Source organism: Palaemon carinicauda, chromosome 30, assembly GCF_036898095.1.
Source record: "Palaemon carinicauda isolate YSFRI2023 chromosome 30, ASM3689809v2, whole genome shotgun sequence".
Taxonomy (NCBI): domain Eukaryota; kingdom Metazoa; phylum Arthropoda; class Malacostraca; order Decapoda; family Palaemonidae; genus Palaemon; species Palaemon carinicauda.
The window spans coordinates 79,137,759-79,154,226 of NC_090754.1; the positions used below are offsets into that span (position 1 = coordinate 79,137,759).

Here is a 16,468-nt window from a genome sequence, read left to right on the forward strand (position 1 = left end):
GGAGGACATATTTTCTTTACTTTTCGTGTGTAGTGTCCAACAAAATGTCTTGAGATTACTGAATTATAGATGGAAAGATTTTCATGAAATTTGTTTGAAACATTCAACTGATAAATCATTCTTGGCTAAGTGGTGGCCATTGTGGTATCGTCCTTGTTTTGTGTACGCCAGACTGGGGTTCAAGTTCTGCTCGAACTTGATAGTTTCTTTGGTTGCTGCAACCTTGCCATCCTCATGAGCTAAGAATGGGGGGTTTGGGGAAGCCTATAGGTCTATCTGCTCAGTCATCAGCAGCCATTGCCTGGTCCTCCTTAGTCCTAGCTTGGATGGAGAAAGGCATGGGTGCTGATCATATGTATATATGGTCAGTCTTTAGGGGATTGTCCTGCTTGATAGGGCAATGTCACTGTCCCTTGCCTCTGCCATTCATAAGTGGCCTTTAAACCTTCAAGTGAAGACCATTGAAGATTTTGTATGCTTTCTATTGTGAAAAGTTTCAAATTTTTTTATGATGCTCATCAATTAGATAATAATGTCTTCACCAAATTTAATTAAAATTCCATTGATTAAAATTCACAATCTTATTAATAGACAGATGTAAAACACAAACCAAAATTTAACTTTCATGGTACAAATAACAAAAAGATCAACATAATCTTTCTTTGGATAAAACTTGCTCAGGTTGTAAGATCAAAAGGTACCTTTTAAGGAGAAACAGGTAGTATCTGTATAAATCTGCATCTGCTTCAATTTGACTTGCATATATTATCCATGATTCCTCATTGCCTGTCTTCAATTAACAGCGCATTATATATCCAGTCTATTGCCACCAGCTGTGTGTTGCCACAAAAAATCATCACAGGGCCATTCAGCTTAGTTTCCTATTGCACCACTTATGTGCAATATGTTCAATACAGTTCTTACCATTCAACAGTTTTTACCATTCAAAATCACTTACTAAGAATTGCTCATGTAATTCTCCTCAGAATAAACCACCTTCTCTATAAACATAATGCTGCAGTATAGTACTTGAAATCTTAGTGTAATGTCAGGATTTCCTAAATGCAAATTAAACTGTGCATTCCATAGGATGCATGCATCATAATAATGTTCTGTGATTTGGCTAAAATAATGAATAGAATTTGCATTGGGGCACTATCAAGTATATAAACAACTAATTCTAAATTTCCTGTGATCTGGTTAAGTAATACATAGAATTTGTTTTGCAGTACTGTACTATGAAGTACAGCACATAAATGTATATCAACAAAAATTTATCTAAAGCTCTTGTGATTTTGTCAAAGTAATGAATAGATTTTGCTTTGCAGTACTGTGAAGTCTACAGACATTTAAAGCTCCTGTGATCTGGTTAAAATAATGAATAGAATTTTTATTCAAGTTTTATGAAGTATATAGACAAAAAAATCTGAAGGTCGTATGATCTAGCTAAGATAATTAATATAATTTGCTTTGCAGTATTTTGAAGTATCTAGAAAAAAAAATCTAAGCTGTATTTTTTCCAAAGAATATTAGATATTTTTAAGAATGTTTTTGTTTCAAAATCTCCTTTATATATAACATTGTACTATCATAAAATTAATTGTTTTGCTTATATTTCATCCCCTTCAATCAAAGTGATTCATGGTTATGTTAAGTCGACTGTTGAACTGAAATTGTCCAAATTATATCTAATTAACATTTACGAATGCTGCTAATAGTATACATCTTATCAGATTTTTCAATTTGGTTAGAGGTACAGTAAATGAAACTGCAAAGAAAAAGGTGAAATACTAATTGAAATTTTACTTAGCCTAGTTCATGATATAGTTTAAGTTTAGAAGAAAGGTATGCAATTATGAGGAAGTTAGTATATAAAAACTGTATCTAATAGTACATTTCAATTTTAGGAGCAGATTTGATATCACAATGGAGGAAGGGGAGCTGTCAATCTTACAGAGGGAGGGTGATTACCTTTGTAAAGAAGTGGCCAACTCTGGATATTTTGCAAATATTGTGTACGAGTTGATGACCCGGGAAGTATTGTCCCCTGAATTTGCAAAAGGGCTTTTGGTGAGTACAATACACAGATGTCTTTTGAGTAATCTAATAAAAAAACATCTGATAATAACCCTTACAGAGAAGTTTTTAGTGAAATTTTTGACCAACAAAACTTGGCTCTTGATTTTAACAGTTGGTATTTATTTTTAAGTTTCCATATAAATTATGTTATTTAAGTTTCATTGTCTTTTACAAATTTCTGACAACAGTATAAGTATTCAAGTTATTTGAATTAATTTATTCATTAATATTAAATTTGTAGTCTTATTTAAAAAAAAATTAAGGCCAAAAGTACACTAGTGTAATTACATGTCTTTTCAGGAATCTGAGGAAAGGAAAACCATAAAAATGTTGAAGCTTTTAGATTATCTCAAGAAAGGTAATTCAGAAACTTTTGAAATATTGATAGAACTACTTATACAATATGGTTTATCAAGTGTTGTAAAACGTCTGGATCCAAGAGCTTTTGAGCACCACAGATCTCCAATAGGGTAAGTTTGATTTTATTTTACTTATAACAGTAATTATCTTTGGCAAGATATTAAAACCTTTGTTTCTAATGAGCCAAAATGGAATTTGATTACTAAATAAACATTTATTGATTGGCATCCCTCGGGGATTATTTAGATGTCACAGGAAATAGCTGATGTTTTTATACATAGATAAACACCTTATAATGTAGGTCAGAAGTACTGAGTGTGTTCTTTTAGTATGTGTGTATATATATATATATATATATATATATATATATATATATATATATATATATATATATATATATATATATATATATATATATATCCCAAGACATTTCCCCCAAATTTGGGGGGTAGCCGACATCAAACAAATGAAACAAAAAAGGGGATCTCTCCTCTCTATGTTCCGCCCAGCCTGACAAAGGACTCAACCGAGTTCGGCTGGTACAGCTAGGGTGCCACAGCCCACCCTCCCCCGTTATCCACCACAGATGAAGCTTCATAGCGCTAAATCCACTACTGCTGCTACCTTTGTGGTCAACCAAGGCACCGGAGGAAGCAGCAGGGCCTACCAGAACCGCGTCACAATCGCTGGCCATGCATTCCTATTTCTAGCACGCTCTCTTGCCTCTCTCACATCTATCCTCCTATCACCCAGAGCTTCCTTCACTCCATCCATCCACCCAAACCTTGGCCTTCCTCTTGTACTTTTCCCATCAACTCTTGCATTCATCACCTTCTTTAGCAGACAGCCATTTTCCATTCTCTTAACATGGCCAAACCACCTCAAAACATTCATATCCACTCTAGCTGCTAACTCATTTCTTACACCCGTTCTCACCCCCACTACTTCGTTCCTAACCCTATCTATTCGAGATACACCAGCCTTACTCCTTAGACACTTCATCTCAAACACGTTCAATTTTTGTCTCCGTCACTTTCATTCCCCACAACTCCGATCTATACATCACAGTTGTACAATCACTTTCTCATACAGAACTCTATTTACATTCATGCTCAACCCTCTATTGTTTACTACTCCCTTAACTGCCCCCAACACTTTGCATCCTTCATTCACTCTCTGACGTACATCTGCTTTCACTCCATCATTTGCTGCAACAACAGACCCCAAGTACTTAAACTGATCCACCTCCTCAAGTAACTCTCCATTCAACATGACATTCAACCTCGCACCACCTTCCCTACTCGTACATCTCATAACCTTACTCTTACCCACATTAACTCTTAACTTCCTTATTTCACACACCCTTCCAAATTTTGTCACTAATCGGCCAAGCTTCTCTTCTGCGTCTGCAACCAGTACAGTATCATCCACAAACAACAACTGATTTATCTCCCATTCATGGTCATTCTCGTCTACCAGTTTCAATCCTCGTCCCAGCACTCGAGCATTCACCTCTCTCACCACTCCATCAACATACAAGTTAAACAACCACGGCGACATCACACATCCTTGTCTCAGCCCCACTCTCACCGGAAACCAATCGCTCACTTCATTTCCTATCCTAACAGATGCTTTACTACTTTTGTAGAAACCTTTCACTGCTTGCAACAACCTTCAACCAACTCCATATACTGTAACCTCATCACATTCCACATTGCTTCCCTATCAACTCTATCATACGCTTTTTCCAGATCCATAAACGCAACATACACCTCCTTACCTTTTGCTAAATATTTCTCACATATCTGCCTAACTGTAAAAATCTGATTCATACAACCCCTACCTCTTCTGAAACCACCCTGTACTTTTAAGGTTACATTCTCTGTTTTATCCTTAATCCTATTAATCAGTACTCTACCATACACTTTTCCAACTACACTCAGCAAACTAATACCCCTTGAATTACAACACTCATGCACATCTCCCTTACCCTTATATAGTGGTACAATACATGCACAAACTCAATCTACTGGTACCATTGACAACACAAAACACATATTAAACAATCTTACCAACCATTCAAGTACAGTCAAACCCCCTTCCTTCAACATCTCAGCTCTCACACCATCCATACCAGATGCTTTTCCTACTCTCGTTTCATCTAGTGCTCTCCTCACTTCCTCTCTTGTAATATCTCTTTCATTCTCATCTTCCATCACGCTTACCCATGTATTCTTGTTTTTATCTTTCTTTTTGAAAAACCTAGAACTTCTCACCATCTCTTGCTCAACACATATCTACCAGTCTCTCACCACTCTCATTTTCACCTGGTACGCAATACTTCCCAATGACACTTTCTACCTCTCCAGCGCCCACTCTAGCATTTAAGTCAACCATGACCACTACATAATTCCTTCTACCCAGTCCTCCTACAAACCTAGTTAATTCATTCCAGAACTCATTCCGCTCGTCTTCACTTTTCTCACAACCTGGCCCATACGCACTGACAAAAGCCCAAGATTCCCTACCCGACCTAACCCTTACCCACATTAACCTACATGATATCTCCTTCCATTCCACTACTTTACCTGTCATCCAATCACTTAGCAATAAAGCCACACCTTTTCTTGCTCTTCCCCTTTCAATCCCAGACACCCTACCAGACATTTCACCGAACATCACTTCACTTTTCCCTCTTATCTTTGTCTCACACAAAGCCAAGATATCCATCTTTCTATTCTTAAATTTACTTCCAATCTCACATCTTTTACTCTCTCACCACGCACATTCAAACACCCCAAAACTATAGTACGGGGAGCAGTCACTCTCCTCCCAGCTCCACCTCTTTGATGTCTCACAGGATTATAATACAGGAGAGGGGGTTCCCAGCCTCCTCGTCCCGTCCCTTTTAGTCGCCTCTTACGACATGCAGGGATACATTGGCGGTATTCTAATTGTTTTTATGCCCCCACAGCCACAGGGCTTAAATATTACAATTAATAATGATTGACTGTCCCATGACATTCATTGACATGGGACTAACTCTGATGTGAAAGACAAAACTCCACCATGTATGTATATATATATATATATATATATATATATATATATATATATATATATATATATATATATATATATATATATATATATATATATATATATATATATATATGCATATTCAAATAAGCTATATATATTTTTGATACATTAATGTCTGGATTCTCTTAACGACCTCGGGATCAGAGCCCCAGGCGAAATCATACAAAGACAAGAGCTTGTGACCGGCCGGGAATCGAACCCTGGTTGGCAAGCTTGTATAGACAGTGACTAAACTACTTGGCCAAGTGGTTTAGTCACTGTCTATACAAGCTTGCCAACCATGTTTCAAGTGCCAACTTTTGGCAGTGAAAAATGTAAACAATATCATTTGCCCCTGCTTGAGCTGTGTACTCTCCATACACACTATGATATCCATATGTCAGTGAGCCACCAGTCGGCTCCCTGTCAAGTGTTCTCCACTTGTTTGCCTTGACTAGAAAATTTTTCCTCTATGATACCTGCTTTCATGATTGTGTCAATGAGGTGCCAAAGACTTGCTGTGTAGATGCTCAAGCTGTTAGCCACTCGCAATTTCTGTTGCATAGGCATTGGAGAGCTCCCTCTCATGTGTTTCGTTACTCACTCTCCAGGAGTTGAACCATTTAGTATCCCCAAAATTAGTATGCTTCCTCTTTCAACTGGTTTTGTGGTGCAGTAGTAACTCTCTTTGTACCTAATTTGGTGCCATTTTTTGAGTTTTTTATGGGTTAAAGATTGGATTAATTAGTTTTTGATTAAAGTAAAGCTACTGCTTCAAGCTTGATTACTTTGAATTTTGGAAAAGTTGGGCTTTGTTAGCAGACTAGTTTCAATTGCTAAAGCATCTTTACTAGTACCTCCAACTGTTTACAATCAAGATACTAAACAACTGATGTAAACCTTGTCTATGCAGTTTTTTAAACTACCTTCCATCTGTACTTGCAAAGTTTCTCTTGCTAGCACTGTACTATCTTGACTGCTATGCAGTCTCTGGATGTGAGTCTCTCCAAGACTTATTTTGAAGTTCGTTCAGGTTTCCCTGGATCCTCCACTTCATTCTTCCTAATGGTGGAGGAAGCCCTACATTCTGAGCTACAAGGTTTAGATAAGCTCAATACCATCCTAAGTACTGTACTGTAATCTTTCAAACACAAGCTAATGCTTTTACCCTTACATAAATGCTTTAGATGAGAACTCCATTTCAGATATGAAACTAGAACCTCCCATCTATTTCTTATGGTATTAAAGAAAATACCAGAAACGTTCCCCTACCATAGGTCAGATCAAGTAGTGCAGTAGATGATTGATCTTCTATTTCGTTCGAGATGAAGACGTCTGTACAACAAAGATTGAGACCAAATATACCTAGTGTTGTTGAGACAAAATTCATGAAAGAAAAGATAAAGAGTTATTAGTAGAAACAAAAATGTTAAGCTGCTACTCCACTTCTTACCATTCCCAGTGAGGCCTAGTAGAGCATGATCTTGTGGTTTGGAATCTTTTCTGTTCTTGGGGTTAAAGCCAGATATTGCTAATAGTTGGGGGCCTTTGGTTAATAATAGTAAGAGAAATGTAGTAGCGACAGATAAAACTCCATTCTTTCCTAGAAAAATGTCATCATTTGTTATATTATTAGGTAAAAAAATAGAGACCATTTTCTCTAGATTTTTCTTTATGGGTAAAATATGGACAATTTTATAGCTAGGATTTATACAAATTATTTTTTTAAAATCTTATACTGCATTTCAATTGATGACATACTATCTATGAATGAATATCTATGTGTTTTTTTTGTTTCAGAAATAGTTTTGGTAATTTGAGGTCAGTAATGTATCCACTTCATATAAGCAGTTTTATTTATTACAAGATCTTCATTTTAATTTTAAGGGATGTGGTAGCCTATTGAAAATGTCATAGCCTGACAGTCTGTTGGCTGGGCGTTTGAGATCCTTTCAAATTCGATAGTTTTTAGTAGTGATTGCAATCTCACCATCTTTGTGAGGTAGGGATGAAAGGTTTTAGAGAGTCTACAGGTCTACCAGCTGAGTCTTCAGCAGCCATTGCCTGGCCCTCCCTTGATAGAGAGAGCTTGGGTGCTAATCATATACATATGTTTATGGGAAGTCTCAAAGGTATTGTCTTGTCCCTTGCCTTTGCCATTCATGAGTAACCTTTAAAGCTATAAATATATGGTGTGTATTTTTTCTTTGCAGGGATAGCAATGATAAGTTAGATGCTGAACGATATCCAGATCTTGATAGAACGGGAGAGCTACATGCTGCCAGTCCCATGTTTAATTTACCATCGTTACCTCGCCGTAGCTCGTCCAGCTCCTCCATTCCTGAATCAGATAGGAATGGAAATGAAAAATATGATCCGACAAAACCCTTGGTTGTAAATGTTTTACCTGCACAAGTATTAGGTGGATCTCACTTTGACAAATCCGAAGTAAGTACAATATAGTTATTTTATTACTATTGTAGTATGACCTTACAGTGATAGAAACATTGAACTGTGTTTATCCATAATTGGAAATGGGCTAATATTGAAGAATTCTTTCTGGTCTGACATAGATTGTGGTTTTACTAGAAGTAGACTCCAATAGTTAATATAAGGAAAATTTTATGATAATCTGTAATTGTGAATTTTTTTTTTATATATAACCAATGTTTATCATATTCAGTATAAACCCTTTCATTGTGAGATGCCCTATATGTTGTGACTGCAAAATGGATTACCAGTTTCACAAACTTTTAACATCCAAAGGTCAGAAATTATCCCTATTCTGTTGTTCCAGGATGGGAGGGGTAAATGTTTTTTTTATGGTTGGTTTTGTATAGAATTTTTTTTTTTTTTTTTTTCCACATTATAGGAACCACATATTCAATGGGAATATTTATGGTTGACATCATTCAAATTCTCCCCGTAGTAATAATGAAAGTAGGCATCGTGTACATTTTGTGGGGCAATCTTATTCAAAACATCTGCTGGGCAATTCATATCCATTACTTTGAGCTTCCTCACTCATTTCAACAAACACATGACATGAAAATAGTAATTTAATGTTTTATTTTTCAAACGGGTAAAATATACATTGTGATGGAATTGTGCGACGTTTTTTATTGTGAAAGGAGACCATAGGTGATTCAGTTGAATAGAGATACAGTCTATTCTTTTACAATGCATGGGAACACACACTCTTACTATGTCTGCAGTAATCCTTTGACTTAGTAGATCTGTTCCTATGAGGAAGAATTTCCAAAGCTTTGTAATCAAGCACAGTAATGGTGAAGACTATATAATGATCATGCATCAGCAACAGGGAAAAAACACCTCTAAACTTTGTTATGCCATTAAAGTCAACAATAAATAAAAGGAGAAAAATATTTCTACTAAAAACTACAAGTTTTTGTATGGTAAAATAAAAATGTTCAAGTAATAATTATCCTTTATAGCAAAAAAAAAAAAAAAAATATTTTGGTAGTCTGATCCAATCAAGTGAATTGGAAGGCATAGATGACTATCTCTATCATCTTACAAAAGTACAATAAACAGTGGAAAAGACGTATACAGTGTTTGATGGGTTTTCATTTTCATACTGTGTGAACGGAGTTTGTGAATATTACAATAATTATTGTTATTATTGGACACAGTTAAGTTAGAAATCAGTGTTAATAAAACCCTGTTTTATTTTAAATACAGCTGTACAATTTGGCCCCAGGAAATGGGCATATAGTTAGGTCAATGGCTCAGCCTGGCTGAACAGCTCATACGTTATCCCTTTTACCCCCAGGCTATTTAGAAATTTCCAACCCAATACCCCCAGGGGTTATTTTTGTTCAAGCACATTTTGCAGTACATTTTTAAATATTAAACTTAGCCGGTGAATATATAAATAGCTGACGTCTCCGACGGTCGACAGATTCCAAAAACTCGCGAGCAATCGCCATGAAGGCTGCCGGGTGTGCCCACCAGCGCCGACTATCGGCCAGATACCGCATATACTTCTCAACCAAACCAGTTCTTCTCTGTCGGTGTTACAGACAACACTGGTTCCGCTCGCGCTTGACCTCGAGTTTCTACCGATTGGTGAAGTACTTGGTTTTGGTTTTATTGCTTTCGCCGTGTTGGATTATTCAATACTATCTTTAAAAAAAATGCTTTTGAAAGGAGAGGAAAAGTTTTTGCCCTTGCTTTTTTAATCTCGCTCTGATTTTTCCATAGAGAAAAGATGGCCGACCCTTCCCTCAGTGTACGGAAGTGTGTTAAAGGCTTTTAGTAATTATTTTATCACTTTATAAATTATTGTTGATATTTATAGATTTACCTCTATATATTTTATATCTCACCCGCCTTTATTAGGCCTCTTCGATTAGCTTTCCATTTATACTAAACACCGAGATAAATTTTATGTTTTTGTTTATAAGCGGCCTTTGCCTATTCTTTGTAGGCGGTCCTGACTTGGAAAACGAAGTTAATCAACGTTGAGCCCATTCAACTTTTATTTTTGTTTAGATTGATGAGATGAATATTTTTAGAAAATATTTTAAGAAATTTATTTTTTGAATAGTCTTCGTGCTGTTTTTCAAAGATGAACTAACGTTTGGTTTATTTATGCTACGCAGTTTGCGCTCTATCGTTACGATAGAGAAAGAGAGGATCACGGTTTCACTTTGCAGAAAGAGTAAATCGATTTTGAGGTTTTGTTCATTCTTCTTACAAACTGAAGTTTTTTAGATACTAATTTAAAGGAACATGTTAATTTTCAATTTCTTAGTCCTTTCAGTTTTTTCCTTTAGTCAAATAACCTGTTATTGACGAAGAGTGAGTGAGCCATTCTCTTGTGAGTGACAAGAGAGAGAGAGAAAGAGAGAACGATCCGATCTTTATTCTCGTCCCAAGTCTCTGTACAAGGAGTTTGGGAGCGAGTAACGTTGTTCTTGATTCAGATTTTTACTCTCGTCCCAAGTCTCTGTACGGGGAGAGAGGATAAAACGTTTTAGTTTTTATTCTCATCCCAAGGCACTGTACGGTGAGAGATTGAAAACGTAGTCCTAGTGAACTAGTTTTAGTCTCCTCCCCAGTCGCTGATCTTTTTAACTTTATATATTTCCGTTTTATTCGATATATATGTATATGTTTATTAATTTTTGCATGTGTGTTTCATTTTGTACTAATGTACTTACATTATACGACATTTTTCATAATTCTAACCTTTTGATTTAAGGGAGAATTGCGTGCTTCAGGTAGAAATCAGTTTTATTCATGTCTAATGTGAAATTATTAAAAAATGCGATATCAGTGAAGAAAGTGCGAAAAACATGTTCAGTGTTGCGGAGGGTTCGTTTGTTCGTGCTTGTCGCTTGCCTAGTCCGAGACCTCTTTCAGGCTCCCCTGCACCAGGGAGAAGGAATGTCGTAGGACCTAAGGGAGTGAGAGGTGTAAACCAACGAACAGACGTTCCCTCAAAGGTATCAGACGTTGCTCGTCAAGCCCGTCCTTGCCATAAGACAGGAGAGACGAAGTTTCTCCTCGTCTTCCGATGATTCGTCTCTTTAAAAACCTGGGCGTAAGGTTTCGACACGGTTGAAACGTTTATTAGTTCCTTCAGAACAAGTTCAACGTCCTAGCTGTAGTCATCATGAGAGTCCCGTTCATAGCGATGACGTTCATGTACAGACGTTTCTGCCACAGACTTGGCGTGACGTTGAGCGGTAGACACCGTAGACACGATGTGACGTCGAGTGTCAGTCACCGTAGTCACGATATAGCATCGATCAGCAGTCACCGCTGTTACTACGTGACGTTTGAACGTCAGCCACCGCAGTCACAGGTTGATCCGAAGTTAAGTGTTTTGCAAGATATGCTGTTAAAGCTTTCTTCTTTAATGGAAGCTTACGATCCTGTTCCTGTGCGAAAGGATCCTTTGCTTATTGTACGTCACGGTTCTGGGATACGTGATTCAGGTCTTCAACCTTCTAAACGAGCTTTGTTACGTCACGCTGACGTTATCCCTAGTGACAGCTTTGCTGTTAAACGAGATGCGGAGCATAAATCTTGATGTAACTTTGATCGCTTTGAACGTCAGCCACCGCAGTCACAGCCTGACGTTGAGCTGCAGACACCGCAGACACGACGTGACGTTGAGCGGTAGACACCGTAGACATGACGTGACGTCGAGGGTCAGTCACCGTAGTCACGATATAGCATCGAACAGCAGTCACCGCTGTTACTATGGGACGTTTGAACGTCAGTCACTTCTGTCACGACGTGTAGTAGAATAAAATTCTCTGCAGTCACGACGTGACATCGACCCTCCAACTTCAACTTCTGTTCATATACAAGTTGATGTAGCCTGTCAGGCTTTTCCTTCACGTCATTCTGAATATAAATTTCCTTCTTGCAAGACTTTAGATTTATCAGATGATGTGCCTTCTGAAGAAGTTGATGACCCCCTTTCAACTAATGTACCTTTGGGGAGTCATTCAGAAGAGGAGTAACCTAGAGTGGTCCAACAATCCCTTGTTTTATAATTATGAATTTCTTTAGGGAAATTTTGTCCTACTCGTTTTGTAACGGCTGCTCCGCCGTCTGAGTTTACTCTTGGCATGACTTTCTTCGACTCCTACATTTACGAAGTCAGTTCTCTCTTGTTCTTCCAAGAGAGCCATGCTCTTACTGGGAGACTGGTTGGAATCCAGGAGAAGTTTAGGAAAGTCTGCTTTTGCTTTTCCTCCTTCTTAATTAGCTTCTCGCTCGAGCATCTGGTGTGACACAAGAGAAGTTCTCGGTTGGGGAGTACCTGCCTCTGCCCAGGGAGACTTCTTAAGCCTAGTGGACTCTCCTCGTCGTCTAGCCATGAGACGCTCCAAGATTTTATGGTCTGCTTCAGAGCTAGACCATCTCCTGTTAGGAGTTTTTTCGAGCGTTTGAAGTATTTATTTGTTGGATTGGTCCCTGGGAGCCTTAAGTAAGAAGGTCTCTCCAGCTGTCAATGTATTGCTGTACAATTATGTCATGCATGAACAAGGCTATCAGGGATGGCTCCAATGAACTGGCAGCCACGTTCACTGCAGGAGTACTTAAGATGTAAGTGCGCTCAATGTGTTCATTGTCAAGACAAAGTTCACGATGAGGACTACCAAATCTGTCTTGGCAGCAGTAAGGGAAGGCGACTGGATGGTCTCTCTCGACCTTCAGGATGCATACTTCCACATCCCGATTCATCCAAACTTTCAACAACATCTGAGGTTTGTGGACGGGAAAGTAGTGTACCAATTTCGAGCACTGTGCTTCGGCCTCATTCCTGCTCCTCTTGTTTTTACAAGGCTCTTGCAAAATGTAGCAAGCTTTCTACATTTTTTGAGGATTCAGAGCCTTCCTTTATTTTGACGACTGGCTAATCAGGGCGTCGTCATTAAATCGCTGTCTGGAGAGCCTCAAATGGACATTAGACCTAACCAAGGAGCTAGGTCTCGTAGTGAACGTAGAGAAGTCGGAACTTACAGTACTCCATCCCAGACTATTCTTTATTTGGGGATGGAGATACAGTGTCGAATTTTTCGGGCTTTTTCGTCTCCCACAAGAATGGAACAAGCTCTGTTAAAAGTCTGTCACTTGCAAGAGAAAAACAGTTGCTCTGTAAGAGTTTGAACGAGCCTCGTGGGAACTCTTTCATCGCTGGAGTAGTTTATCTATCTGGGGAGACTCAACCTATGCCCTCTCCAATTTCACCTAAACCATTGGAACAAGGAGAAAGGCTTAGAGAGTATCTCTTTCCCAATCTCCAACTCAGTCTAGACATGTCTGACTTGGTGGAACAACAACATCAGACTTCGAGAAGATCTTTCTCTTGCGATCAAGAACCCAAACCATGTGTTGTATTCAGATGCATCGGATTTGGGTTAGGGAGCTCCACTGGACAGTCTGGAATGCTCGGGTCTTTGGTCCATGGATCAGAAGGAACTCCATTTAAGGCAAGTAACATCTCTCTTTTGACAAGATTTGTGCAAGGAGAAATGAATGTCTTAGCGGACTGCCTCAGCAGAAGAGGACAAGTCATCTCCATGGAGTGGACGTTGCACAAGACCTTGTGCGAGAAGCTATGGATGACATGGGGTCGACCCACCATAGATCTTTTTGCGACTTCACTGACAAAGAGGCTCTCGACTTACTGCTCTCCAGTTCCAGATCCAGAGGCAGCCCACATAGACGCTTTCCTGCTGGACTGGTCTCACCTGGACGTTTATGCCTTTCCACCTTTCAAGATGCTAAACAAGGTGCTGCAGAAGTTCGCCTCTCACGAAGGGACCAGGTTGACGTTGGTTGCTCCCCTCTGGCCCGCGAGAGAGTGGTTCACAGAGGTACTTCTATGGCTGGTAGACGTTCCAAGAAGTCTGCCGTTGCGGATGGATCTCTTGCGACAGCCTCACGTAAAGAGATTTCATCAAAGCCTCCCCGCGCTTCGTCTAACTGCCTTCAGACTATCGAAAGACTCTCTAGAGCTCGAGGGTTTTCGAAGGAGGCAGCTAGAGCGATCGCGAGGGCTAGAATATCCTCTACCATCAGGATCTATCAGTCGAAATGGGAGGTATTTAGAGACTGGTGCAAGTCCTCCTCTATTTCCTCTTCCAGTGCCTCTGTAGCGCAGATTGCGGATTTTCTGCTTTATCTGAGAAACGGTCGCTCCCTCTCTGCATCCACCATTAAAGGCTACAGAAGCATGTTAGCTTCTGTTTTCAGGCATAGGGGTTTGGATCTTTCTAATAACAAAGATCTCCAAGACCTGCTTAAGTCTTTCGAGACTTCCAAGGAGCGTCATATTTCGACTCCTGCTTGGAACTTGGACGTGGTCCTACAGTTCCTTATGTCAGACAGGTTTGAACCATTAAATTCAGCCTCCCTGAAGGATCTTACCCTCAAGACACTTTTTCTGGTGAGCTTGGCTTCGGCTAAAAGGGTTAGTGAGATACATGCTTTTAGCAAGAACATCGGTTTCTCCGCTAATAAAGCAGTATGTTCTCTTCAACTTGGTTTTTTGGCCAAGAATGAACTTCCGTCTCGTCCTTGGCCTAAATTATTTGAAATCCCCAGTCTTTCTGAGATTGTGGGGAATGAAGTTGAAAGAGTGCTATGCCCCGTTAGAGCTCTTAAATTTTATTTATCCAGAACTAAACCGCTACGAGGTTGTTCAGAAGCTTTATGGTGCTCCGTTAAAAAGCCCTCTTTGCCCATGTCTAAGAATGCGTTGTCTTATTTTATTAGACTTTTGATTCGGGAGGCGCACACTCATTTAAGTGAGAAGGATCGTAATTTACTTAAAGTCAAGGCTCATGAAGTTAGAGTGATAGCAACTTCAGTAGCGTTTAAGCAAAATAGATCCATTAAAATTATTATGGACGCGACCTTTTGGAGAAGCAAGTCGGTATTCACTTCATATTACTTGAAAGATGTCCAGACTCTTTATGAGGACTGCTACACACTGGGACCATTCGTAGCAGCGAGTGCAGTAGTGGGTGAAGGCTCTACCACTACATTCCCTTAATCCCAATATCCTTTTAATCTACTCTTGAAATTTTTAATCTTGTTTTGGGTTGTACGGGAGACTAAGAAGTCTTTCGCAATCTTTTTGATTTGGCGGGTGGTCAAAATATTGTTTCTTGAGAGCGCCCAGATTAAGGGTATTGATGAGGTCCTGTTATAGGGGTGTTCACCCTGGATATAGCAGCTCCTGGGAGTCTTTCAGCATCCTAAAAGGATCGCTGGGCTTCGTGAGGATAGCGGACTAATGAGGCAGAGTAATCATCAGAGTCAGCTTCCTTACCAGGCACCTATACTTAAGTTTGTTTTTTGAATATTTGTCAAAAACTCTTGAGCATATACATCTATATTGTTTTAATACTGGTCTCTACCCACCACCATGGGTGTGAATCAGCTATTTATATATTCACCGGCTAAGTTTAATATTTAAAAATTATATTTTCATTATAAAATAAATTTTTGAATATACTTACCCAGTGAATATATAATATTAAAGGCCCTCCCTTCCTCCCCGATAGAGACCCTACGGACTGAGAAGAACTGGTTTGGTTGAGAAGTATATGCGGTATCTGGCCGATAGTCGGCGCTGGTGGGCACACCCGGCAGCCTTCATGGCGATCGCTCGCGAGTTTTTGGAATCTGTCGACCGTCGGAGACGTCGGCTATTTATATATTCACCGGGTAAGTATATTCAAAAATTTATTCTATAATGAAAATATCATTTTTTAAAAATTGCTCTAACAGCCTTAATTTTCATCAAAGAGGGGTCAGGTTAGTCTCATTCTCTTGGAAAATGCCTGAAATTTCTCAAAAAATTATCAAGAATATAAAAAAAAAAATTTAAATAGCAGGTTTTTGCAAGGAAGTACCGGTACGTCCATGGGGGTAAAGGGATGAGTTTTGTGAAACGTACCAGTACGTCCTTTGGGGGTAAAAGGGTTAAGGAGTTTAGATTTCTATTTTTTCGTGTACGATATGTAATGATGTGTTTACATAAAAAGTAAGTTGTAGCTTAAAAAGTGTATAACAAGATTATGAGAATGTTAGGAGGGTTTATAAAAGTTTAAACTTTTAAATAAAATAAGAAAATATGAAAAGATTAATATATCATAGATTTCTGTATATACTTCACAGTATTCAAGCTATCAAGGGGTAAGGAATGGGCAGTAAACATCAGTCAAACTTGCTTGAAAATTAATTAATTTCCCATAATAATTTTTGTAAATTAGAATAAAGCATCCAGACCCCCAAATTGTTCATCATGCAGCATTTTTCCTGGTCATATACAAATCTTTCATCTTTTAGAATAGGGTTATGTCTTCAGTGGTGCTATAATGGCCATTAAATTGTTAATAAGTTACAGAGTCCTCTAAATATGGTTGAGATGTGTTCCAAGCTTGGGATTTTG

At 38.6% G+C, this 16,468-nt stretch overlaps 2 protein-coding genes across 4 annotated transcripts in view; one reads left to right on the plus strand and one right to left on the minus strand.

The window, feature by feature from the left end:
• Positions 1 to 16,468, minus strand: part of LOC137623317 (uncharacterized) — a 209,531-nt gene that overhangs the window by 121,575 nt on the left and 71,488 nt on the right. The gene's annotated exons all lie outside the window — the stretch shown is intronic.
• The window catches only part of LOC137623316 (caspase-3-like), a 68,546-nt gene that overhangs the window by 25,391 nt on the left and 26,687 nt on the right, over positions 1 to 16,468 (plus strand). Inside the window, exons 2-4 of the mRNA XM_068354115.1 lie at positions 1,908 to 2,070; positions 2,380 to 2,549; positions 7,734 to 7,968. Of these exons, the coding sequence (XP_068210216.1) occupies positions 1,927 to 2,070; positions 2,380 to 2,549; positions 7,734 to 7,968 (549 nt within the window). The 5' untranslated portion in view covers positions 1,908 to 1,926. The remainder of the gene's footprint in view (positions 1 to 1,907; positions 2,071 to 2,379; positions 2,550 to 7,733; positions 7,969 to 16,468) is intronic.